The 27101-nt window shown below is 37.0% G+C and overlaps 1 protein-coding gene and 1 long non-coding RNA gene across 2 annotated transcripts in view; one reads left to right on the top strand and one right to left on the bottom strand.

Annotated features, from left to right (window-relative positions):
- PALMD (palmdelphin) overlaps positions 1–27101 on the top strand; it is a 47485-nt gene that overhangs the window by 17335 nt on the left and 3049 nt on the right. The window contains exons 2-8 of the mRNA XM_072343279.1: positions 5830–5875; positions 9402–9482; positions 13201–13331; positions 21561–21675; positions 22241–22274; positions 22380–22490; positions 23187–24275. Coding sequence (XP_072199380.1) covers positions 5831–5875; positions 9402–9482; positions 13201–13331; positions 21561–21675; positions 22241–22274; positions 22380–22490; positions 23187–24275 — 1606 coding nt within the window. The 5' untranslated portion in view covers position 5830. The remainder of the gene's footprint in view (positions 1–5829; positions 5876–9401; positions 9483–13200; positions 13332–21560; positions 21676–22240; positions 22275–22379; positions 22491–23186; positions 24276–27101) is intronic.
- On the bottom strand, positions 23580–26056 carry LOC140255570 (uncharacterized). The gene is made up of 3 exons (XR_011904502.1): positions 25993–26056; positions 24210–24268; positions 23580–23693 (listed from the first exon to the last, which is right to left on the bottom strand). It is a non-coding gene; the product is annotated as an uncharacterized lncRNA (long non-coding RNA).

A 27101-nucleotide genomic window follows, 5' to 3' on the forward strand; every position in this document is an offset into this window, starting at 1 on the left:
AACACAAAATGTTTATGTACATGGCCCTAATTTTACTCTGCTCTCCTATTAGTCAGAACACCATTTACAGTTGTTTGTGCTCTCCAAAATCATCAGCAAACAAGAATCAGAATGTCATGCAGTTTACATTACAACAAAGCAACAGTCTGAGTTTTGTTACTTTCCCTAGGATTTCATGAGGTATTTGATTTCCTGTTACAAAACAACTTAACTGCACAACTAAAGCTAACTTGCACAGCCCTGTAAAAAATTCCCCACGCAGTTGTCCGGGTAGGATTTAAAATTCTGCACTATTCTTAGACATACATATCTGCAGCAGCTGGAAAATGCTAAGTTGCAGTCAATGCACTCCACAGTGTTTAAGGCTGCAATCCTGAGTATTTCAAACTGTGGTTTTATTTATTTTCATTAAATATACATACATATGTATAATGACAAATACACTATCATTTATGTAAGCACTTGAACCATTCTATTAGGAATCTCGTGTTTGTTGTCACTACAGTGATTACATTACAACTAATCACTGAATTGTGATATTTAAATGAGAAACAACAGCTTGCTAAAGCTGCTTTCGAAAGCCTCCTACATTCTGAGTTTCATAAAACACTTCTAAAATACATAAAAACCAAGAGCAACAAGTGTCTGTGAATGTGAAATAGGCCACCAAAACATGTTTAGTTTACTAAAAATCTATTGACAGACTGACAAATTTCACTGTGTAATTCTTAGAAAATGGAGCAAGATTAATCAAATTTAGCACAATAGCTTTTATAGACCAACTCCATTATGCATTTAATGTGCATTACACACCTGATGTGGAGGAGACAATAGAGCCCATGCTGTCTTCCAAGTGTTTCTCTCTAACATTGAAAGACAATCATCAAGATTTATTGTAAGATATAATAAAAATAATCAATACTATGAAAACAATTGAAGGCAATGACCAACAGTGGTTTCTCTAGTTCAATTTTTAAAGACATATATTCACAGTTATGAATAGCAACAGGAAGGGAGTTGTACCAACAGAAACACAATAGTTTAAGGCTTTTCCTCCCAGAGGTTCAGGGTGTGTGTCTATTCAAACAAGTAAAGATGGTGGAATTTAGCTTCATAAAAATGTAAGAACTGGGATACTAGGGTATTTTTTGCTTCAGTGAGAGGAAGTAAGAAATACATTACAGTAGAAGACCTGTCTGGTAGGTAATAACATTTTTCAAGTGTTGCTTTGCCAAGATTGGCCTTCAAGGCAAAACTTTAACTTCTGCCAGCACTTCAGTGGGATTAGGTTATGAACTTCCACTACAATCCCAGAAATGTACGCAATTTACTTTTATATGATTTCTAATATTGTGTAATTAAATAGAAGGATGTATGTGCAGGCTTTTTTCCCTGTTCATTTTCACCTCAATTTACCACATGCCTTCAATACACAAACCAATACAACCTGGATTTTAACCTAAATATTTAAGAAAGCATCATTAATTCTCATTCACTCAGTAATGTCCAAGCAATCCTACATACTAAACAGGCGATTAAAGATTAAAGGTGTAGAAGTGTAGAGACCTATAGAAACAGAGTCGTAGATATTTTAGCCAAGGAAGGAAAACAGTGAGAAAAGTCCACCGTGGAACTTGCTATACAGATTAACATGATAGTCACACACAGCCCTACCTGCAGCATTTACATCTATATATATTCCCATACTAATATTCCCATAATATATATTCCCATAAGGATACTGAGTATCCTTACTAATTGCTAATATACATGTATGCCTACACATATTTATATATGAAATACTACATTCTGGGAGTTGTCAACTTTCTTCATCTCTTAAGTTCTTCTCATTTTAAAGCTTTTTTTTTTTTCTTTTTTAAGAACACATATTATTCCACGAAACACCTGTCAGTTTAGCTGAACATTTATGATTTTATGGATGTCTGACAAAATTATTTATAATGTAAATGGGTTCAGTTTAAAGTAAAACAGATGTAATGCAATGGGTGCTGCTACTGAAGTCCCTCAACTTCATATATTTCATTTATAGATGGGCAAGTTTTCCATCAATAAGAAGTACAGTCACACTTTCTAGCAAAAAAATCAGCACCATAAGGAACCCAGCAGAGTTTATCAGGACCAACCTGCTGGAAGTGCTTTGCAGACTGATGGTGTAAACCACCTTCAGCTTTGAAGGCATTAAACCAGAATGTGAGTAAAACAAATGAGCCTCATTCCGCTTGGAAATGCTATGAAATGGCTTAAAGCCAGTAAGAAAGCCTCTAACAAAAATTCCAGGTAAAATTACTTAAATACATTAGCTGTGCATTTCTACCTACTTCATCAAGAATAAGCACTAGTTTTCAGATTTTCAGGTTTTTTAATTCTTGTTGGGATATTTTTCACCTTGATTCTGAATGTTAGAGACCACACCTCAATCAGTTGAGACATCTCAAACACCAGGGCTTAGGGTTAATTTACAGAAGGCTATGGCATTCTCAGTGAGGGACCTCCCATAACATTTATCCTCTCTCCACTCCTCTGCTGTCAGAAATTCAAGACTACATGCACAGCAACAGTGCATTTGCTCACTGTAAGAATACAAAATTCACCTCATTTCTGTGTAAGAGAGACCCTTCTTCTATTCTTAAAAAAGAAGAAGGAACTATGGAAGCAGATCTACAAAAGCAACTCATCAAGAAGTAAAACAGTTTCAGATGCACAAAAAGGTGAATTGTGAAATTAGCAACCAATCTTCCAAAAATAAATACAGAAATAAGTAATACAGGCTATCTTTCCAACAGGTAACAATCTGCTCAGTGCTATTCACTTCAAACTCACTTCTTCGCATGTAGTTTCCAAAAGGTGTAAGAAAGCTTCTCCTTGCCTTCAACAAGATGTTTGTCCTTAGAATGAATGTTTTACTACAATAATCTATAATTCATCACACAGGTGTTAAATTAGACTAATTTTTGATTTTTCTTCCTCCAAAGAAAATCATAGTGTGACAATTCTACTAGTGAGGATGGTTTTGTTCATAGGGTACAGCCTCTACAGAGGGACAGCTGCAACAGTTCTGAAGAGAAGGGATTTCTCTGTGCCAATATTCAGTCTTTGCTCTAGAAATGAACAACAAAATCTGCGTTTCCCACTGAGATGGTGCTTCTGTAGTCCTACTTCTGGATTTTTGATATTCCATTTTCCTACATCTCAGCCCACTTTTCTGTTTCATTTCATAATTCAACCTCTTCACCACATGCTTTGCATTCTCACTATTAATCCTGTATTAGGCATCCAGTACAAAATGAAAGTAAACAAGGGAAGAAGTGAAGCCTCAAAAATACAACCTGTATCACACAGCCATACAACAAGCATCTGCATAACTCAGAAAATCAAGGAATAATACAGTTGCCATTTAGGGAAACACAGGTTAATGAATCTTGCCTACTGAAAACACAGCTGTTAGGATTCACTCATCTGACAACATGACCCTGTGGATGCTCCCATTGGTGAAGCAGGCTTAAGGGGCAGACAGAGTGACAGCTGGTCCATTTCTTCTCTTGCACATAAATCCCATTTCAAATAGGATTAAGATAACTGGAAAACAACCTACTGAGTGAACAACAGAGCATACGTAGTAAGAGAATATATGTGACTTTTTAAGAGGGCTTTAAATAGCCATCTTCAGGTTTATTAAAAAAAATCTGGGTTTTAATTTAGGGAATGACAGTAAACACTTTTCTAGTCTGTAAATATGAAAGGTGGTTAACATTTAAATTACTTTTGGAGCATAAGATTAATAAAATACTTTAGATCACAGAAATTCAAAGCAATGTAGTCCTATTTATTTTAAATTTCAACCTGCAAAACTGGTCTCATTTCTTCAGGCACTGATAACTGAATCCCATTTATATCAGAACAGAAAATAATATACTTCTCTATTTCTGATGTAATCATTTACTGCTTAAACTACACTTAAACACTTTGAAATTCACATAAGCACTTCCATATTAAGATGAACTTTAAAGAACACAAAGAAGAAATGAAGCCTATACTCATTTAGGAAAGATTAAACAGAAAGCCTCTACTGGCTTCTGTACCAAGAGTATCTAATTCAGATAGAATTAGTGAAGAGTGGTTGAACTTATTCTCAAATCCATGAACTACATACATTTAAATTTCCATGTAATCCAGCTCTTGATATACCTCAATACACTTGTCTTTGAACTCTTATTTGCTTTTATGTGGTAACTTTTTTTTTAATTTTGGGTGCTGACCAAGTGAAGCATATATTAATATTTACAAAAATAATAATCTTCATTGGAAAATTAAGCACGGGATCTTGCATGTTTGAACAAAACCTCAGGGAGGATCACAGCAGAAACAACACATTAACGCATCCTTAGTCTCTGTGTGGAGAGGAGGAGTCTGTTAGGGTATGCAGATTGGGGATGGCATAATAGAAAGGTGGAAATGGAAATTAAATATCTGTTCCTGTTGGATTATGAGAATGTAACTTCAAGTGTTCAATCTTGTAGCATTTTAGAATTTGTTATTAACAAGACTGATTTGCCAAGACTGACATGTAAAGTAAAACATCTCACCCAGTCCTGCTGAGGTCAGTCATCTTAATCTATTAGTAGAAAGAAAAAAAGCAAAACATGCTGACTCTCATGCTGGTGTCCTTGCACCCTTGCAAAGACTGAAGTTACATGATACTAAGAGTAAGAGAGCCCAGATTCACATTATGACTTCATGCTGTTTGAATTTATCTTTATCTTGCTTTTGTGTCAGATTTTTTTTTTCCACAACTGGATTTCACTAGAGGCTGTTCCACTTGTTTTGCAAGTTTCCTAAGCTGATGTTGGAAGGCTGACTCCCACTCATGGAATTGGAAAGGTTACCTTCCCTTAAGGAGCACAATGCAGTTTTCAGCAGAAGCAAACACACACACACACACACACACACACACACACACACACACACACACACACACACAAACTTCAAGTCAGCAGAATGGAAATTCAGTGTGAGAGTCATTTTGCAGTCACCTAACACAGCACTGTCGTTTTAGACACTGAAATGATGATCCTGAAATCCTTACTTAGACAAAGCTTCCACTGAGTCTGAGATAATCTGAGCAATTACTGCTCAGCTAATACTAGCATTCAGCCATACAACTGACTGTTTAAAATTCATTTCATTTAGTTTAGTATCTCTAAAACATTATTCCAGCTATGAATACAGCTGCTCTAAAAAACCCCTTTGGAAATCAAGTTAAAGGTGCTGACTCTACAAACCCCACACCAGCTACACTGCTAGCATTACAATGGGTTAAAATATTACAGGTAAAACAAGCTTCACAATAAATAAAAATACTTAAGTTCAAAATATCTGCTTGCCACCAGAGATGTTCAGAAAGGAAAGAAAGAAATAGGAGCATAATATTACTTCTACCACAACCCTGGCAGATTCTGTTTTGGGCATTTAACAGTTAAAGAAGCAATGGCACGCTAACAGAGCACATTAAAACAAAGAGTTGGCAGCTTCTGAAGGAAAAGGGCTTGTGCTCCACTGTTCCAACTTGTCAGTCAACTCATGCCAGCACTCTCCACGTCTGCTTCTTCTACACACCCTCATTACATGCGTCTGTCTGGACTGATCTGCTCGTCTGTTCAGGGACTCTCCCGTCAAGTCAAAAATTCTGCCTTCCCTCTGCTCTGGAATTGGATTAAATCACCTCAGCTGTTTCTTGCAGCACCATCAAGAGGCTTTTGCTTATGGTCTCATTCTGTTTTTCTCCACTACTTGTCTGTTTTTGATTTCTAGAATGGAGGAAACTGAATTGCTGAAGGAAAGACTCCAGGCCATAACAGTAAGTGCTTATAGTTATAACTTGCTTTTAAAAATCAGCTTAGAAATAATGTATTAATGGGTTACTGTGCTTTTCCTGAAGAATACTTCATCGCAGGAAGGAAAAAGACTTACATTTGCTGGAAATTGTTTCATTTTGATCCTGGTTTATAAGCTATTGATCTAAGACAGTTAAGTTGCCTGCACTGATCTTACTGCTGATTGCGTTACGCTTTCAAATTGAATTTAAGGCAGTGAAAGTCTGTGTACAAGCTGCTACTGGCAGTCTAAAATACATATTATTATCATCACAATTTTTTCTGTTTGTTTGAAGGACAGCAGGTCAAAAGGCAGATAGAGAATTCCAGAACAACTAAGAATTTTACTGCTTCACAGAACTGAGAGATGAAAGATTTTCCTTTTTGCATTATGGAATTAAACAAAATTGCTGAACTGATGCACTACCTTAAACTATCACTGTCTAAAAAGAAAAAATGAGAAGCTCAAATTAAGTAAATTCCTACCTGTCATTTTCCAAAGGGGGGGGGAAAATAATGGCTGAGTGAAATTAAATCTGAAGACTTAAGTAAATCTTTTCTGTTTCTGAAAGGGAATTTACTTCAAAAGTCTGTGCTTAAAATAAACTATTGAATTATTAAATATATATGTATATGTTAACTCCATGAAAATAAATAGCCAAATCAATTTTTCCTCTGGTTTCACCTCCACTTCAAACTATTCAGTTGCCAAATTATTAAACAGAATTTGGCCCCTTGGGATAAGAGAAAAACTGCAGAAGAGTCACCCACTGTCACAAGATCTCTTAATAAATAGTACTAACTAGAGCAAAAGTAGTTTTCACACTTTTAGCATGATAGAGAAGCATTTGCTTTACAAGTAACATCTGAATAAATGGTGGACAGTGTTTAAAAACAAAGCTTATTAGAACTGAAAGGTGCGAGAACTCAGTATCTAAAAGGAGTTGAATAAGATTTGGGATTTTCAACAGATAACAATTGATAAAAGCCAGTAGGTCCATTTATACTGATTGAAAACCATGATAAGATCATTTGAAATGTTTGGGGGGTGTTTAGTTGGAGAATTTTGTTTGTTTACTCTAATGGTGTTTAAACTCAACTCATAACCTGGACTTTGTCTCTAGTGTACAGGCTCAAGAGATAATAAATGTTTTTGAGCTGCAGAGAAAAAAATCCAGGCCTTTCAGTATTTTAGTACTTCCTGGTATCTGTCAGGACAAAAGGCGTAGCACTCCTCTCTGCCAAGGATTTCTGTGTGCGTAACAAGGTTAGCATCCTTTGGCTGCAACTTTGCTACCAGAGGAATACTGTATAATACATATATATGTATATAAATATATTTAGAATCCTGTGACAGCTTCCAGTGTCTTACAGGAATTCATGCTTGGATTCTGGCCACAACTTCATTTATTACACCTGCTGCATAAACTATTTGCTCTCTAATTTGGTAGTTGTCCATCAGTTCAGAGCATTTAATTGAAACAACTCAGGCTATTTTCTTCAATGTACTGAAGAAATGAAAGAGCTTAGATAAAATGAAGTTATCATCAGCTTTCAGAATCAACAGTTTGAGCTGTATAAGAAAATAATACACTTTGAGTGCAAGTTATTCCATGGCTTTAGGAACATTTATTCCAAACAACCTTAAAAACATGCCTACAAGATGTTTATTGTATAAGATCTAAAAGAGGATAGCAAGGAGCATTTGGGTATGCATACCAGTAGACAACACTTGCACTAAAAGTGAATTGGTTTCTGTTGTTAAGTGTCTGACTCATTTACAGCAGATGACTCTCATAGCCACTAGGGGAGCTTCAAATTCTTTCATATATTTTGTGAATAGCACAGCAATAAGCAAAAACCCAATTTTATCAATATTTTGATGCTCTCATGCTATGAAAAGAAGCACTTTCTCTATGTAGCTTTCATGTCCTCTCCGTGGAGAGACTGTCATAATTTAAAATAAAAACTATGGCATTTGCTGTAGCAAGCACATTGAGGAACAGCAAAGAGAAACCCTAGGCTCATTCCTCTCTCAAATACTCCTTTCTACAGTAAAGATTAATAACAATAGAAACTCTTGAAGATTTTAATTTCAATATTTCTGCAGTCTTATGCCACTAGAAAAGCACATCCATACCTCCAGGTAAGACCTCTGAATAACCAAGCACCACTTCTGGAAAGCAGCATGAAAGCAAAACATGTTTGCTAGAACATGAGCTGCCCTATTGGCTTTAACAGCACATGGCATCTGCCACGGTACCATGCACACCAGCATAGGTATATCCATGGAAAGGTGCTGCAAACTTGCAGACTTGGCACACAAGATGGCTAGAAAGACATCAGCCCGTAGGTGTGCTTCCGTTTCTTTCAGATAGGCCCACTTTGATACACGATTCTTTGTGATCAAAAGTCAAGAAGCCCCACATGCTTCAGTAGGAGTGAAAATGATGTCAGATCAAGTTTTAACTTACACTGATGCGCAACAGAAGGAAAGTGATGAAGCTGCCTTCTCCAAATAAGTAAATCCTGGACACATTTAACCCAAGAGCATTAGAGAACTTCTGTGCAGTTGCACAGTGTGGAGTTCAGAGGAAGCATGGATCCCTTAGGTACCTAGGGGCAGACATCTATTGCACTGCATGAATAGTCAAAACTTCGTACAGCAAGATGTCATTTGTAGACTAAGTTTCACAGAGCGCACTGTGGGAAGTGTCGTATAACGTTCTAAAATTATTCTGGCTACACAGGGTTTGCATGCTCTACATCTTTTGAATTTAGCTTCTGGCATTGGATCTTCAGCTTTCTTTCACTAACTATACAAAAAACAACCTATTTCGACCTATTTTGTATGGATAATTATGTAGGAGGTCCTTATTACCAACTAGGAAAATTAAAATACATCTAGAACACCACAGGACAGAAGTAGAAAAATTTGAGAGAAAAAATACAGAATGGAAAACTAGTACATCATTCTGACAAGAGGAACAGTCAGAGGAACACTTTACTGAACAGACTGCTAATTTTACAGTCACTTATAATGCAGATACTTGTGCTTTCAAAATAATTTCTTTCATTGCAGTATTGTTATTTACTACTTTTCATTTCAAACTGCAGGCTACTAACTCATATCTCCACTGGTATTTATTGAATATTTGAATTAACTGGGAATGTTTTTAATACCATAAATCAAGTAGGAGTTCAATCTCTGGCTAGAAACCTCATCCAACATTTTTCTTTCTTCACATATTTTATCAGCCTGTAAACACAAGCTCTTGTCATACTTCACTCAACTAATGATCAGTTATTTAATGGCCAATAACACACTGTGATCAGGAATATTTCCTAAGGAAATGTGTGAAGGTCCAAGAACAGATGATTTATCTCTAAAGTACCAGCTCTTGGGTAAACCATCTCTTAAGAGAGATATATTAGTCTTTATTCTCATCGTCCTAACAAGCCACACTGTTTTCATTACCAAGAAAACTGTTCTGCTCTCTCATGCTATAGGACAAAAGAAAACTGCAAGAAGAAATTGCACAGAAACGTCGAAAAATAGAAGAGGAAAAACTGAAACACCAACATTTAAAGGTAAGTTGTTGGATTTATATAATTAAAGACAGCTTTAAGTTGTTCAACTTGAATAAAAGTTTTGTAATGCAAATTTTCATGCATTTAAGTCATGCTTTTACTATCAAATTTTCAGGGCTTTCTAAAATCATGGCAGGACTCCATTTGATTCTAATAAGCACCATGTTTTGTTGATAAATAAATTGCATTATTTTATTTTCAGGAAGATGGGGAAGGAAAAAAAATCCTAATTTTGTTTCTAGAAACATGCCATATATGGTGCTTTATATGCACTCTTACATAGGAGCAGATACAGTTTTTCAAGAAAGACATGGAATGCAATATTTAGGGTGTGGTATATCTTACTAAGCATATTTAAAATGCAATACCCTTCAAAACAGACACCTGCTCCCAAGTTTCATCTACCTTCTCTTTTGTGTCAAGCCAAGTTATGCTGTTAGTTTACTGTGACAGGCAAGCCAATGAAAAAGTCCTCCATGCTTAAGGTTTTATTGCAAGGTAGTGACCATGAGGACAGACATAATCACATAGTGCATTACCTAAGTGAGAAAGATATATCTTCCAAATCTGATAACTAATAACAAACATGTGACTGTGTTCCTCCACATGTATAGAGAGCTGCAATTTATATTTCAAGTTTGACTTATTAATTCAAAATGACTCTTTCTCCTTTCTTTTAAGAAGGATGAACTCATCTGTTGTACACATCCCACTATTCCTCGCTACTTTTCTTTACAGAATACAAGAGCAATGACCTTACTCCCACTCTTATACAGATCATGGAATCATACAATGGCCTGGGTTGAAAAGGACCATAATGATCATCCAGTTTTAACCTCCCTGTTATGTACAAGGTCACCAACCACCAGACCAGGCTGCCCAGAGCAACATCTAGCCTCCAGGGAGACATTTGCTTCTCCCAGCAAACTGTAAGATAAACTGTCATACCAGTGTGAGAGTAAAGCATGCAAATTCAAAACATGTGTGCCTTCCAGGGGCACATCTGAAATCTTTCAGGGTTGGTTCTACCTTGTCAAGAATTAATTACAGTGGACTTAAACCAGCAGCATGTGTAGGACGTCATTCACAGAATTTGCAGACATTAGTCACATGAGCTGTGATAACAAACCATAGAAGAGAAAGGTCACTTTCCAGAATTCTGGACATTCCCATGGTCTTGTCAGATCAGAGTGTATAAGCATCTTTTTCCCTGAAGGTAACAAGACATGTATGAAACGTGCTTTTGTATTAGAGCTATAACATGGTAAAACATGCACAGCCTAGTACTGCACGGAGTACACTTTACAGCAGAAGGAAATGCTGACAGCAAAAAAGATAAAAACCTGACAGCACCCCTGTGCCAGTGCCCTGCGGAGCAACCCTCTCTGACAAACACCTAAAAGTTGTGTGTTGTTCAAAGGGTGTTTCTGCTATGTAATGCATCGCTCTTCCAGAAGCAGCTAAGAAAATGCTGGGGATTACATGATACGTAGTTGTGAGCAGCAGTGAACTATTCTAGGAAAATGGAAAAATAACACCATTGTGTTACGTTGGTATTCAGGGAGTTTGTTTTCTTGGGTCTAATCTTTGTTTTCTAATCTGAAATAAGCATAATGTTTTTGTTGATTTGATTTCAATGGATGTTATCAGTTTCTGAGGTCTGCAGTACCAGCCTTGCTGCAGTTTTCGCAAGGAATCAGATTTATTTTTTGAGCCAGCAGTATAAAACTGTCAGTTCCAAGCAAGATTAAAATCTCATATTTCCACCTATCACTAAAATCTGTGCTCTGATTCAGAGATAATAACTGTACTCCCTCTGACTTGGGAGAGCAGTATTTTGTGATCAATAGGAATTATGCCAATACCGAATTATAAGCACCTACTGGATCAAGTAAAAGTATTTCCAACTATTTTATCTGAGCCTAAAATACCTTTGCCATGAAGTTGGAAAAGGCTGCCAAGGAAACCCAGAATCAAGGCTCAAGACTGAATTCTTGAACAGCCTTTGCTTCCTGCAAATATCCTAGGATCCAGCACTGTGAGACAATACTGTCCTGTAGGGCTAGTGTGATTGTAAACGTTGCTACAAGTTGCTACAAAATAATACTACCAAGGAGTGCCACAGAGTTCCCAACAAGCCCATTATACCTGCAGTCTCTATCAGAACAGTTGTGTGATACATGAAGCCAGTTGAAAATATGCACTTAACTGCAGCAAGGTTTCATATGCATCCTCTACCACCAGCTGGCCCTCACATGTAACCTCACAGCAAAAAGACAAGGAAGAAATGCTCTAAAAAAATTCAGTGTGCAGGAGGCAGGTAAGGACACCAGCAACCTCTCCAAGCAGCTCTGACAGTAACATAGACTTCTCATCAGTGCTGGGCACTACTCTTCCTCAAAGCTGCAATAGTCAAAATCAGATTTAATCTTCAGTCTTATCCTACAGTTAACAACTCTTTATAGAAAGAAGGGGTGTGTGTGTGTGTGAAAGAAGTGAAAAAACAAAAACACAGCTGTCAGACAAGCTCAATGAATCTAAATTGCAAAGAGAAATCACAGTTAATTATAAGCCTTACGTGCATGCTTTTTCCTTCTTACTGAAGAAGTTTCACTGAAGAGCTCTGGCTCTTCTTCCCCAAGGCAGACCTGGATTTATATTCTCAAGTTAAACTGAAGAAAGGGAAAAGAGAGCAAGAACAGTTTGCATGGCTTACAACCTCTAACCAACCAATCTGAAATTTATCTCCATTAATATTTCTCTCCCCCCAAATAAACGAACTGTCGAATTACTTCCACATGCAACTTCTGATGTTGTGGAGTGGCTATAAGAATCAGCGTGTGCAGCTGGATTTTTCAGAATCTGAAGACAGATTGACTTAGCTAGACTGTGTGTGTGTGTGTGTGTATATATATATACACATATACATATATACATATATATATACACATACATATATATATATAATTATATAATTATATATACATACGTATATATAGAATACATATACACACACACACAAGACACTTACTTAGAAGCCACTACTACACAAAAATCTCCACAGGCGCTGAACAGGTCAGAACCTAGAGATGTAGCCCCTGGACTGACCCTAGAGTAGGGGGTTCTAAACATGTAGGAGGTCTGCTGGTGCATTAACCAGATATCAACATCACAGGCTTCACATTTTCAGTCCCACACTCATGCCTCTGCATCAGAGTTCTCTGTACCCAAGTTCTCTGTAAACTCAGGAGATACCATTGCATCACTAACTCCCTGAAGATTTCTTCTCCCCACCCCATGCAAACAAAAGCTTTTCATCTTTTCTCCACCTCTCCAGGCATTTATATAGCACCATCAGCCAAGGAACCAGGTGACTACTGACTGAAGTCTTTTGCATAAGCCTGTAGTATGTATGCTTTGACCCAAACATTCTGCTTTATTAAGTGATGTTCTTACTTTCAGAAATATTTCTCTGTTACAGGTAGCAACTGATATCCTCCACCTTTTCATAGGATGGACAAATAAAATGCAATGACGTTCTTACTGAATTTGTATCTAAGTCAATCTTGAAATTTGGTATTTTTGGTTGTTTTTTTCAGTGGCACTTGCCTTATGCTAGATACAGCACAAAAACACACCTATGACAGCAAGACATATACAATACATTTCTGATTAGCCCAGTTTTTAAAGTACAACTCTCTCTATTTTTCCCCATCAGAAAAAGGCCTTACGAGAAAAATGGCTCTTGGATGGCTTCAGTTCTCTTACTCCAAAAGAGCAGGAAGAAATGCAAAAGCAAAATCAAGAGGACCAACAGCAAACTCGTGAGCTGGAAGATGACATTTTCAGGTAGGGCAGTATTGCTGCCGGTCTGAGTTAAAATGGTCCTTCCTGAAATACCTCTCTCTTCCTTGTGAAAGATTACAGTGTCATTGAGGGTTAAATGGAAGAGGTTTGATGTGCAGCATAAAGGAATCCACTCTGTTTTCTAGTCAGCTAAAACTAGAGCACACAAAATGCAGATATCTATGTTATGAATTTTCTTCAGCTGTACAATGTTTTGAAGAGTATTCCTTGCTATGATAAAAGTCGTGCTCTACTTAATGGTAAGCCAGCCACAGATTGTGGTTTTACTTTGAGATAGATATAGTTAAGTTAAAATTTTGAAATAACAGTAAATCACGTAAAAAGCTCTATTTCCGTAGATCCTGCACAGCTTTTTGTCCCTGACTTCTACCAGAACTCAGCACTTCTGAACAGTACAAGTTGCCTAGCTTGCCTTATTTTTGTATATCTTCCATACCATTGTCCTCACTTTAACTGCTGAAGTCAGGGCCTTCCTGTAACCTTTATTAAAAATGCTACTATAAATCTCATTCCATCATGTTGCCCTCCCACACAGGGCTACATTTGAACCTCACTGGCATCTTCTTTCTTTATTTATATTTAATTTATTTGGATGTAACTGTAGATGCTTTTTAGACAAACGTAGCTTTTCCCAAAAACATTAAGATTCGATACACAAACCAGATCCAGGCACATGGATAGTACTTCCCATTAGCAACCACTGCCAAGGAGAAGTGTTTCTATTGTTTTAGATTCAGAAAAGAATCATCATCCTTATTTCTTATTACTCTTTCAGTTCAGTGGTGCCTTCCTCTATGCTCTTCTCTTACACCCCACTGTTCTCCTACGCACTCCTTTGGCAAAATTATCACCAAGATTATCTCCTCTGGTTATCTCACAACTTCCCTTCTTACTCATTCTCTCTAATGCAAATGATAATTTTCATTGCTGACAGGCAGCAGCCTAGTTCTGGTTTGTCCTATAATTATTCTGACTTGTTGTTAGAAGGCATTTTTATCAACAGAACAGCTTTTCAGGTACCTCTGCAGAATTTTTATTGGAGAAGTAGAAAATAGACAGTGTGCTCTGAAAACATCCCCATAGGTGGCAATTACAAAGATGTGAGATGGGTCCCCATGACAGTGTGATCACCAGGAAAAGGAGCTGTGTGAGGACAGGCTGACTTCAGAGTGCCATGGAAGTTGCACAGAGCAGGCAGCTGCCCTGCAGCAGCCCACTGGTAGTTCAACACTTCTCTGAGTACTAGGAACTAGTATAGTAGTACTAGGAACTAGAGTTTAAAAAATCCTATGACTTTGAGTAAGAGCTGGAAATTTAGCTGAAGTCTCCTTTGTGCCTTAATAATTTTGTTCAGAAAAGTTTGTTTTTTGAAGTCATGAACCAGATTTAGTGTGCAGATTTGTTGTGGCAATGATATCAGCATCCATATAAGCTATTTATAACTTGAGCTGAATTTATCACTGTCACAAACAGAAAACAGTAATTAAACTAGAACTTCAAAACTGAAAATGTCATTCTATTTGTAGAGGTACATTAACATCAGAAAAATTTTAGTTTCTCTGTTTTAATTCCAGATTGGAGTTGAGAAAGGGTAACGCATCTTTGAAGTTTACCTGAATTAGAAGCTTCCAAATACTTTAGAAGGAGGCCATAGGCTTTGAAATGAGTCTAAACCCACTTATGCTTTAAGGAAGGAGAAATAAGAGTGCCAAGCCATTCATTTGTACTTGATCGCTTACTTAAATAACAAGTATATTTTACACATATATGCACACACACAAATGTAAGATTTCAAGGGCTGGCTGCAGACACACTATGAATGGGAAGGCTGCTTGCTTAATACTGCATCACATCAGCACATACGTTACACCAAACAAGCGTAAGGTGAAGTTCCTGAGTTCATACAATTAATATATATCTGAGCCTGTAATAGCTGAACTATAGAAATACGTCTGATAAATCTCTACCTGAATTTTTGCCAGACTTCATTGACATTTTCAGGGGGGGAAGCACCTTTTCCTTGTAGGTCAGATGTGGGGATGCCAGTTTTGTTTTATTATTACTATTTTGTAACTAATTCTTATTTATAATCCCACACTTAAGAGAAACGCATTAGGCATCTTTTTCTACATAATCATACATCTAGGGTCAGAACAAACTATAAAGCTCATTTAGTTCTCAACCCCTGCTGTGGGCTGGTTGCCACCCACCATTATCAAGCTGCCCACCCCATCCAATCCAGCCTTGGGCCTCTCCAAAGATGGAACATCCACAGCTACTTTGGGCAAATGAAAATATAAACAATGCTTTCATATCTAGATGGCTGAGATTTCAACCATAAACTAGCAATAATGAAAATGAAATAACTTACTTGCATAACTGCACATGCAGCTGTACATTAAACATTAAATGTTTGATTGTTTGATGCTGGCCTTTCTCTTCCTATTTCAAACACTATTTTATTTTATTTTTTCCTACAAAAATAAGGCTATTTATTTTACTGCACTGGCTTAATTCAACTTCTGAATGTTTCCTATTATTTTTTACAATTGATTGTTTCTCCATGGTTAACTAAATATTTCCACAGCCACCTGCTGTTAATATCAGTATCACCAACTAACTTGTCTTGCCTGTGAGCTTCTCCTGGCAAGCTCACCCAGACATCTTCCGCCTTAAAATGACTCCTACTTCTAGAAATAGCTCATATTTATTTGGAGTGAAGTGCATCAGACAAATGATGAGCATAAAATATAAAAAAAATAACTGAAAGTGTAACAGAAAACAACAGTCCTTGCATTTACAACATGGGATCTCACAGGTAGAACAAAGTGATATGTAGCAAATATTTCCTTCTGTCATTAATGTGTTTTGTAATACAGCAAACAGAAAGTAATTAGTGTTGATACTCACCAGAAAAAAAAAAAAAAAAAAAAGCGCATGAAGCAATAGCTAAGACAGCACAAGAGAAATCTGCATCCTGGAAATGAGAATCAGTACAGAAATGCTCTTAATTCCTGGCCATGGAGTTAACCATGGAGAAACACTGCTGAAACAATCAGGAGTAGAAAAGAAGTTTGTACCACTATTGCTGAACTTACAAGAACAGTTTAGATGTTTCTTTTCCTAGCAAGGCTTTTAAACATTTTCATTATTGTTATATTTACTCTCATAGGTAAGCAATCAGTATGCCTATGAGATTTTGACAGCTTTTATTCTCATAATGTACATAGAAGGGGTCAGCAAGGATATTTGATTTTACATATGAAGAATGAAGAGGGAACATACCTGGAGTCACATGGAAACTTCTCTCAGAACAAGGAGGTTAAGCAGGTTTATTCTCAAACATATACACCTATAAATTATACTTTAGACAGTGTTCAACAGTTGTCTAGAAAGCCTCTACAGAAGCATCTATGCTGCCTTTCCAGACATCATGTCTTCTTGTTCAGACACACCCAACTCAGTCTCAAATCATCCAGAGACACAAAAAGCGAATAACATCAAGTACAAGTCAAGCAAAGTCCACTAAAAATCACAAAACATCACTGCATCACACTCAACCAATACTTTTGTTGTACCACAGATAGCGCTCAAGCTAGCAGAAGCCTGCCTGATTTCACACACATGAAATGAAGTCACATCTCTGAACAAAGTCAGAAATTGCTATACTGTTCATGTACGTGCTTGTCAAGCAGTAAAAACAAGATACATGGAGAAGCTCAGTGGAATTCTTTCTACCACACCTTTGATTATTGAGTTTCGCTGTTGCTTCAGGTAGATCCTGACCACTCTGATAATTATTCTGTCTTTTTTCCATTTCAGTGTTAAAAAAAACCAAACAAAAAAAACAACAAGAAAAAAACTTTAAAGTTTTTCCACTACCCCGTAACAGCCTTTATCTTCTGAGAGAATTGCTTGCAGTTGTAGACATGTTATTCCCAACAGAGGCATTTATGTTACCCTCTACTAAATAGGCCCTCATTTTGAAATACTCTTTATTTGGATGTCAAATAGAGCTAGCATTTATGTACTAATCAGTTAGTATTTGAGCATTCCAAGATGAGAGGAAAAGTTCTATACCTTCTATCAACAATAAAACAGTGACTAGAGGGTGGTCTGTGTCACCTTACAGAGGAGTAGCTCAGCACTCTGGTTACAGACAGAAACAGTACTTACACCATCTCTTCCTCTCATTATGCTTATATGATAAAGCTTACAGTCAGCCACCTGTGCATGGCTCATGTCAGGGAACACAGTGAATGAAAAATTGGTCCCATTTTATCACTTGATTTTCAGCAAAGAGCATTAATTCTTGACAGAATTATCATTAAACAGCACACTTAGAAACATACAAACAGCATCATGTTATTAAGGGCAACTCAACTAGTTTGTAATGTGATACCTGAAGGCAGACTAACGGTAGGTGGACTCCAGAGCTGTTATAAGCATTTGACTCACCTCAAAACATGTAAGAACTTGTTAAAAGCTGTGTTTTCTCCTTGGTCTGGTATCCTCCAGGGTGGTATCCTGCTATCTATGTTCCATCCATATCCCATTTTTCTTCTAGGGTGGCATTGGTGTCAACTGCAGCAGATGAGTTCGTAGCCAGCAGCAGTCAAGTACACACTGTAGTATTTCTTGATTCAGCTACTGATTCGGAAGAGGAACCTCCAATTTAGAATCTCAGCTTCTAAAGCTCCTTGTTTAATCTAGTTCAGTATTACTTACTTTCCCCTCTAAAATAATTTACCTTAATCAAGAAGGAGAAACATCAAAATGATTGATCTCATACAGTAACCGTCATACTTCATTCATCTGCAGGATGCAGCAGCTCCTTCAAAATATTTGTTTTAAATAATAACCGGTGCAGCTGCTAGAACCTTTCAAAACACAAACTGTGATTAACTTCAAAATACTCTGAATCAGTGACATGTTTAGGAAGTTTCTAAAGACTTAAATACTGGAAAGAGATTTAAGTCTAACTTTTCCAACATATGAAGTCAAAAGGACTTTAGTTTCTTGGAATTAGCATGCATGCAAACAACAATATCCTCTGAAAACTAACCAAAAAGTTATTTACATCTGAATAGTGGTAGCACATATAAAAGAGACAAGTTCTTGTTGCAGTTTTCCATTTGGAGAGAGAGGTATAACTTTTCTTTGCCCCACTGAGCACTGAATTAGTCTTTATTTTCTCCCTTCAATATATCCTTCCAGGATTTTTCTTCTTCCATCTCTGTCTAGAAGCAGTTAGAATCCAGACTACAGAAAAAGATACCGATCCTTCAGTTCATTATTCTTCTGAACTTCTCATGAACAATTTTGGTATTATAATATTGCAATCAAGCCTCTAGTAAAAACACATTTCCGAATATTAAATACTACTCTGCAAGTGCAGAAATATGGCACAGTCATTGCACTAGTTTCTTTCAGAGTGCTGCGGGGTTGTTTTGGTTTTTTTTCTTAATTTCATCTTGAATGCGTTATTCTTCACATCATAGTTTTAAGGTCTGAGATACCATTTTTGTGTTAAAAAAAAAAAAAAAGTAAAAAATCTTCTCATCAGTTGCTAAAAAACCCACAGTATTCTATTGGTACAGCTTCAAAATTTTTGAGTTTTAAAAGGCAAGAATCACAGTGCTATTTAAACTCCTCAGATAATCATAGAGAAGTTAAACAATGTTTCTCAACTGGCTTGCATGTAACTATTGAATCTGCTTACTGCTTTAAGAGAGGACAGATTCCTATTACTGATGTTGACTTTGGTAAGAATCAAAGGAGTCAAAACATAATGGTTTGGGTTTTTTTTCCTAGAATTTTGGGATACAGTCTATCATATATTTTTAACTTCAGATAAGATCATCTTATGAGTAATCTTAGCATCTTTGATGTCTTTTGCAGTTGCCTTAAGCCTACACTCATCAACTTCTGACAGATTCCAAAACAATCAATCAAATACAGAGCATTCTGAAATTTGTTCTTTTTTTTTTTTTTTTTTTTTTTTTTTTCCCCCTTAAGTTAAAACAAAAAATGTTTCCAAAAAAAGATAGAGATGAACAGGGAGACTGAAGCTATACAGCAGGTGAGATCTAGTTCAAGTCCCAACTCAGAGCTGAATTAGGGACATGATTCTGGATCTCAATAGAGAAGCAACTTCCCCAATTACCAGGCTACAAGGCAAGCTTCTATCTTAACCTCAGCAAATATGTGCTTCTGCAGAATGAAAGTCTTTACTACAAAAATGAAAAAGCAGGTTACAGGACACCTCCCTAACGTCACTGCCTTAGTCACATCCAAGAAAAGAATTTGACCAAGATATTTTACCTTAGAGGTGTGCCTGAATAGGTATAGACTTCTCCTTCTCACCTTTACAGAGACAAGATATTTTGTCCCAGACCTTCCTGACTAGAAGCGTTTCATCAAACAGCTTAATGCTAAGAAAATGAAAATTTTAGTTAGCGAGAGATACACTAAGTAAAATTTTTAAGGTACAAGAAACTGCATAACATAGCTTTAGCATGTAACTGAATGAGGAGAGAGAGAAGGGAGCTGTAGCCCCTTCTAAATAACATTCAAGTTAAGGGTCAAAAAGAAATTCTGACTACTGAGATTTAATATTTTACATAATGAGAGCTTTTAAAGAAAATAACTCACAAATTACATCTTAACTGGCAAGATGCTTGTGTTTTATATTACTAAATCTGACTGATGAGCTAAGTCCGGAACATCATGCTGTTCAAGAGAATTTGGAGGTAGCGTATTTGATATTAAGCTATAGGCTTGTAGTCTTTGTAAAACACAGTCACACTGATGAGACCTAGCTGTAGTAAAAAAAAATAAAAATAAATGAACAATTAAAATTGTTTCTTAATGCAGGAAATCTCACATAAATGCGCATTTAGAAAGTGGTTATGAACACCTGATGTGATATGTCAGTGCCTATATGAACTACCTGACTTCTCTTGCCGATGCACTAATAATGTTTGTGAGGATATTACTTAAGCAGACACTGCAGACATGAATCTTCCAAGCTGCTTGTTCTTGGTAAATTAATCCATTGCAGCTTACGTGACTACTGTTTTGCTGAAAATGGATGCTTTCCAGAGACATCATTTGGGCATTTTCCCAGGGAATCACATACACAAAATGTTGATCAACAGTTAGGAAGCGCTTGCATAGCTGCAAATGTCTTAGCTCACAAACCTGAGACAGAACTCTTAAAACTAAGTGATTTTAAGTTTTTTACACTAGACAAAAGCCTGTGTTGCTGTGAGAAATGCTGCAATAACTCTCCCAACCCTCCAGCCAGACATCAGTAGTATCGTGCATTTCTTCATCTCCAGAATCAAGCTTAAGCTTTTCATCAGGTGTTGGTACATTGATTTTAGCATAGCAAAGATCTGTGAAATACCAGAACTGACACTCACATATGCAAAGCTGTAGAGACTTGTCTTGCTGTCTTTGAGCCTATCTTCATTAAGCCACAGGTTACTGAGTTTTCATACTAGAAAATTACTTAAGCTCTGTTTTACCTAATTTAGTTCTACTAAGAGTACTTGCAAATGGTATTTTTTTTTTAATCAAACAAAGCCCTGATGTATTGGCATGATACTCATTTTCTCTCTCAGAAATATGGATGCAACGTTATTTCAGTGAATAAAGGTGGTTCTAGTGGAATTGCAGCTTTTATATATTGCCTACAACTTTTCTTTGCACGATCTTCCTGAATTCGGTTTCATTTGTATACTAAAACATATGAGGTGATCTACTATAGTTCTTGAACTCTTGTTGACATTTACAACTAAAGAATTTGTATTGAAGAAACAAAGTCATAACCCTAGTGTCTGTAACTACATTTATTTCCTATATCATAATTACTTGGGAGAGAATCAAATTCCTTGAGACAATGAAGAGAGAAAATTTGCTTAAAATGAGGAAATCCTGTGTGGGGGTGTATTTTCCTTATTTATTCTCTCATGAAAAATACATAATTTCAGACACTGCTTTCACAGAATCTGTAACACTTTTTTTTTTTTTTTTTTTAATTGAGAATACTAACCCAGCTTTTTTCTGAGGCATTTGAAATTCTAAACTGATTCCATATCAGAGTGAGATTTACAGCTAACCTTTCTAATGTCTGCATTCAACATCAACTGAATCTGTGATATTGTTCTCTACCTGGTATTAAATCAAAATGAATTGTAATTGCAGACTGGAAAAGGAAATAGAGGCCCTCGAAAAAGAGGAAATTAGAGTCTCAGCTAAGGAAGAAGCTATTTTAAAGAAACTTAAATCAGTTGAGAAAACAACAGAAGACATAATCAAGGTAAGTACCAGATTACTTAAGACATAGAAAGCACTAGATGTTCATCGCCATAATTAAGCAAACAAGAACTAGCTAGATCATGTGAGGGGTCATGAATTTTTTTTCTGAAGCAATGGTAGTTCAAACACAAAGAGGTGTTAAGAAATTATACTGTTCAAGTGCCCGTGTTCCCATTTGTTTTTTGGGGCAAGGAGTGGAGGTCAGAAAGAAACGCATACTACTCATTCATGGCACATAACAAGAAAATACATAACATGAACAGAAAAATGTAGCCTTTGAGAATTGTTGAAGACAACCAGTTTGGGCCACAGCGTGCAGCTGTCTCACTGATTAACTTTCTAATACTCTACCTTACTTTGTGTGACTTGACATCATACTGGAAAAAAAGACAAAAAAAAATTCTTTCCCACACTCCATGCTCCAGCTGAGCAGATTCCATCTTTAAGTATCTCTCATCATGAGGCCACTTATATAGGCTGAGACATTAACTAGGCAATGTTTTGCTTCACCTCATTGTTTTGAAGTTGACTAATCCACATTTATCATCAATGGTTCTCTTTTGCAGTCTGTGAAGACCGAAAAAGCAGGAGTTGCAGGAGGTATGTTTACTCAAAAAACAATTTAAAAAAGAAAAAAAAAGTTCTCATAGAAACCAGTAAAAAACAAATTAATGGTGGAACTCATTGTGGATCTTCTTTATTCAGAGGCAGCAGACTACATATATGCCAACATACCTGACCTTCCCAAGCATTTTAGACCCTCTGCACTGAGAAGGGCAGGGCATGCTACCACTGATGAAGAAGAAAAGAGAAAAGGTAATGCTCACCACTAACTGCAAAGGGTGCCAGTGTCTGCAAAATCTTCTTAACCTTTAATTGAATGAGCCTTAAGGAAAGAATAAGTATTATCAATACAGGACAATGCTCTTCTCAATTAAACCATATTGCGTTATCAGTGATGTCATAAAAACTGAGAGGTGGGACACTAGTGTATAGCTTGCACCTTTGAAACTGAGATCAAATGTTTTCAACACTGACACTTTCCTCTGGTAACTCATCCCTCTATCTAGCATACCTTTTAGTTTCCCCCTCACATTTCATAACCAGTAGTTACACCCCTGGGGTAGCCAGTAGCAACTTATTATTTCTAATTAATTGGAACACTTCCTAACCCCTTTGAGTGCCCAAAACTAATGTAGCATGTCAAGGTCTTTTGACTGTTATTGCCAAGTACACCACCAGAAGCCAAGGTTAAATCTGGCTTTCTCAGTCAAACACATCACAAAATCTGGCTCCTCATCAGCTTATTTTTCCTCAAGATGTAGATCAAACAAGAAATATTTTCTCTGGTTCAAGGTTCTGAATGAAAACCTTTTATATATTGGTTACAGATGTTAACACTTTTACATGATTTCCAATTCACTCTGACATTTATTTTCTATCAGTCAGAACTCTCCTATAACATCTCACAGCTGCTGCATCATCAGTTTAAGTATTTGTTTCTTTCAACAGCATTGTTTGCAATGGAAATGAAAGTTGAAAAAGACATGAAGACAGGCGAAAACACAGTGTTGTCAACAATACCTCTTCCCTCAAATGAGTTTAAAGAGACAGGAATTAAAGTCTACGATGATGGTAGGAAGTCAGTATATGCTGTGTCCTCAAATGGCAGCACAACACAAAATAGGATGGATGAACTTGCTCCTGTTGAGGTGGAAGATCTTCTAAGGCAGGCAAATGAAAAAAATTCCCAGTCTCCCACGGAGTATCATGAGCCTGTGTTTGCAAACAAGTTCTGCAGGCCAGTTACTCCTCAGAAAGACAAATTAATCCCTGGACTGAAACTGGAAGACGCACACAAAAGAGAGATGAATGGACTCAGCAGTCAGACTGAATTTTCCCCTGTGGCAGAACCCTTTATACAGCAACCTAAAGAGAATGGGCTTAATCTTCAAAAGGTAGCGCCAAAATCTCCCTCTCCGATACTTCCGGATTTAGAGAAGAAAGTGCATGTTAATCCTGAGAGCAAGATGGTAGATAATGAGAAAAACAATGCTACACATGAGGAGTTAAGAACCTATCACAATACAACAGAAAGACATGATGAAACAAGGTTTTTAAGTTCTTGTCATCCCAATGAAGCACCCCCTGCACCTCAAGATGAGGAAGATGTTCATTATCGTATGGTCCAAGCTGTGCCATGTTATGTGGATGATTCAGAACCAGTTACAATGATTTTCATGGGTTATCAGCGCGTTGATGATGATGACACAGAAGCAGACCAGAAGTTGACAAGATACGATGGGGTTATTCGTGCAGAATTAGTTATCATTGATGATGACGATGATGATAGCAAATCTGAGAAACCATCATATCATCCCGTTGGCCACTACAGTCAGGTTTACCAGCCACCAAGCAGGAAAACCACAGAAGTCACACAGACAAACCCCATGAGCAGCCTAGGCACAAGCATGAACAACGCACCCCACAAAAATTCCATCTCCCTACGAGAACAAGAGGAATGCTTAAGCTCACCTACGAGCCGTGTTCATCTTCAGAGCCAAGTACCTGGAGATGGTACTGAAGATCCTTCACTAACAGGTAACAGAAAAAGAAAATCATGTCGCTGCTGTTCACTTATGTAGCAAACTTATACTGCTTTATCTGGTAGCAGTCACTTCAGTACTTCTTTTCACAGACCAATACACAATTGTTAATCATTTCTTTTCTCTTTTGTTAACAAATTCTAATCTGCATTTTAATACTGCTCAGTTTCATCTTCAGCAAGGCACTAGTTACCATATTAAAATTTTTGGGGGGATAACAACTACAACCAATCTCAGAAAATCTCAAAAGAATCTCTGTGATTTTCAGAGTTTAAAAGTGGTCCTATTTAAAGTTACAATTGAAGGATTCATTAATACTACCTCAGTTAGAAGGATAGCTTTCATTTCTACTATGTAACTTACAGCACTGCTTCTTAACACTAACTGGAAATATTTTGTGCCTATCTGCATTCTGTGTACTTCCTACATAATTTGAGTTGTGTGTTAAATCAGAAAGGCTGTTTAATAACCAGCTATACTTCACATTATTTTTCTGGATTCAACATTTCCAGCCTTGCCTTGACAACATCTATGCAAGTTTTAACTTTTGTTGTTGTTGACTTTAACTTAATCTTTATAGGTTCTGAGAAATAATGAAAGCTTTCTTCCCTACATTTGGTTAGTCAACAGTATTATTTCTTAACACTTTTTTATAATCTATTCACATTAAGGTGTCTGTTTCTTACTGCTAAGTTTTATTATAAAGTTTGAAGGAATAATAGCAAGAGAGGGTGATAGAACAAATAGCACGTTTATGCTGCATTTTAAAGTATATAACTAAACTGCATTTAAGAGTATTCACAGATCAGAAGATTTCAGACTGCAATCATATTCCACACTAAAAAAAAAAAAAAAAAAAAAAAAAAAAAAAAAAAAAGTGTTGTATTTGAAATATAGGGAGAACAGAGGTTCTGTTTCTATATTCTTTTCCACTGCTCTCTTCACTACTATATACTCAGTAATTTTTCAATTTAGAAGGAAAAGTACAAGGCCATGCCTAGAACCCTGCCTAGTAGTGGCAGATGAGTATTTCTTTACAATAAAAATGAAGCCAGAAGTCAGGTGGGTGTTGGATATCACAGAAATTTCAAGTATTTTTGCAACTGTCTGCATTGACAGGGAAGAGCTGTTAATCAGTGCTTTCAGATTAGGAGCATCAACAACCTCATACAGTCATGCACAACACAGCTTGAAGTACTCCAGCAGTGCTGCCTAGCACTTCTGATCAATCAGGTTAAGATCAATATATTAATCAGAAGAACCTTTCACTTCCCTTGAGCACCAATTCTGCCATCTGTGCATTTCCCCAAATCTCCTAGAAGTAAAAGCTGTTGCCAACAGTCCGATGCCAGCAGCTGAAAGCAGCAGTGGCCAGCCACAGGCAAGATAAGCCATTCCAGCAACTGCTCCAGTCCATTATTCTTGGGAGACAGTCTCTTAATTACCCCCATCACATATCTATAGACAGAACAGAGAATCAACACCCAACATCCAGAAGCTGGTTGTGAGCAAAACTATTTATTCATCATCTGTTCTGTGGAATAGACCCTGGGAAAGAGGTTTCTAAGAAGTAACCACAAACCACAAGTACTGTAATGCGGTGGAAAGCACAACAATGCCAGCAGTGCAACAAAGTCCTAGGCTGCAGCAAGTGAGGGCTTGCTCAAATGCAACAGCCCTGGGCACAGAAACAAAGAAAAAAAGCTGCTTACCTTCAGAAGGCCTCAGGTAGACAGGGATCTCCAGTGGAATACCCTTAATCCCACTGCCAGCCTGTTCCTGGTTCCATCCCTTCCTATCACTCAGGCACATTGTATGCACCTGAGCTCCCCTGGGTTAGCCCTGCCTTCCACCAGGTGTTTAATCACTGCTTCAAGTCACAAACAAGTTATCTGAGCACCTCTGCCTATAACAATCTTTGCTTATTTTTTTTACCTCCTAGAAGCAGCTTTTGAAGCTTCTTTTTTCTCTGTCAATCAATTTCTGAAAAGTCTTTTTGGAGGTTTGTGAAAAATACTGACTTTAGAGGAAGAGGTAAACCTAGCAAAGACATTTGGAAAACTCTTCTATCAACTTCTGTTGTTCTTACCTGTTTATTTACAAGTACTACGCCAAACAGAATACAGCCATTTGTGAAAAATCCTGATTCTGATTAATAGTAGTTAAGGCAATGACATCAAGGCAAAAATACACCCTGGTATTCAGCACTGCCTCCAGCTGAGTGCCTTGAAGTGCCCATTCCTCTTTGCCCTATTTATCATCACTCCTCAGGGCAGTTTGATCTGAGGAAAAAGGCAGGAAATGGCTCAATTTTTCCTAAGCAGTCCCATAATCCTATTGCTACTTCTAAAAATGAAACAAAACCAGGAAAGCCTCTCACTTTTAGAACAATGTATGACAAAGCATTGTTTCTTAAGAGAAATGAACTGTTTTCAAACCAATCACTGATGCTTCAGCCAACCAGGTTTGCCCTGACCACCACCAGTGAAAAGGGGGAAATAACAAAATGATTTTTGGCCCTCATCCTTCATTCCTAAAACAACAAGCCATAGAACAAAAGTAATCCTCTTTGAAATTCTGCAGGGAAAGCTTTCGGAAGCAATTGTAGCATTTTAATATTGAACAAACGCTGAAGGGTCTCTGAAGGAATGGAAAGCACAAAAGTTCAGACAGGATAAGAAAGAGGTTCCCTTACATGACAACCTTACTTTGAGAATACAAACCTTCAGAGGAAGCTACTGAAAAGCTGTTGATGGCAAAGGACAACTTGGAAGCATAGTAACATGTTCCACATACTGATTTAGACAGAGAAATTATGGGA

Source organism: Excalfactoria chinensis, chromosome 8 (genome assembly GCF_039878825.1).
Source record: "Excalfactoria chinensis isolate bCotChi1 chromosome 8, bCotChi1.hap2, whole genome shotgun sequence".
Taxonomy (NCBI): Eukaryota; Metazoa; Chordata; class Aves; order Galliformes; family Phasianidae; genus Excalfactoria; species Excalfactoria chinensis.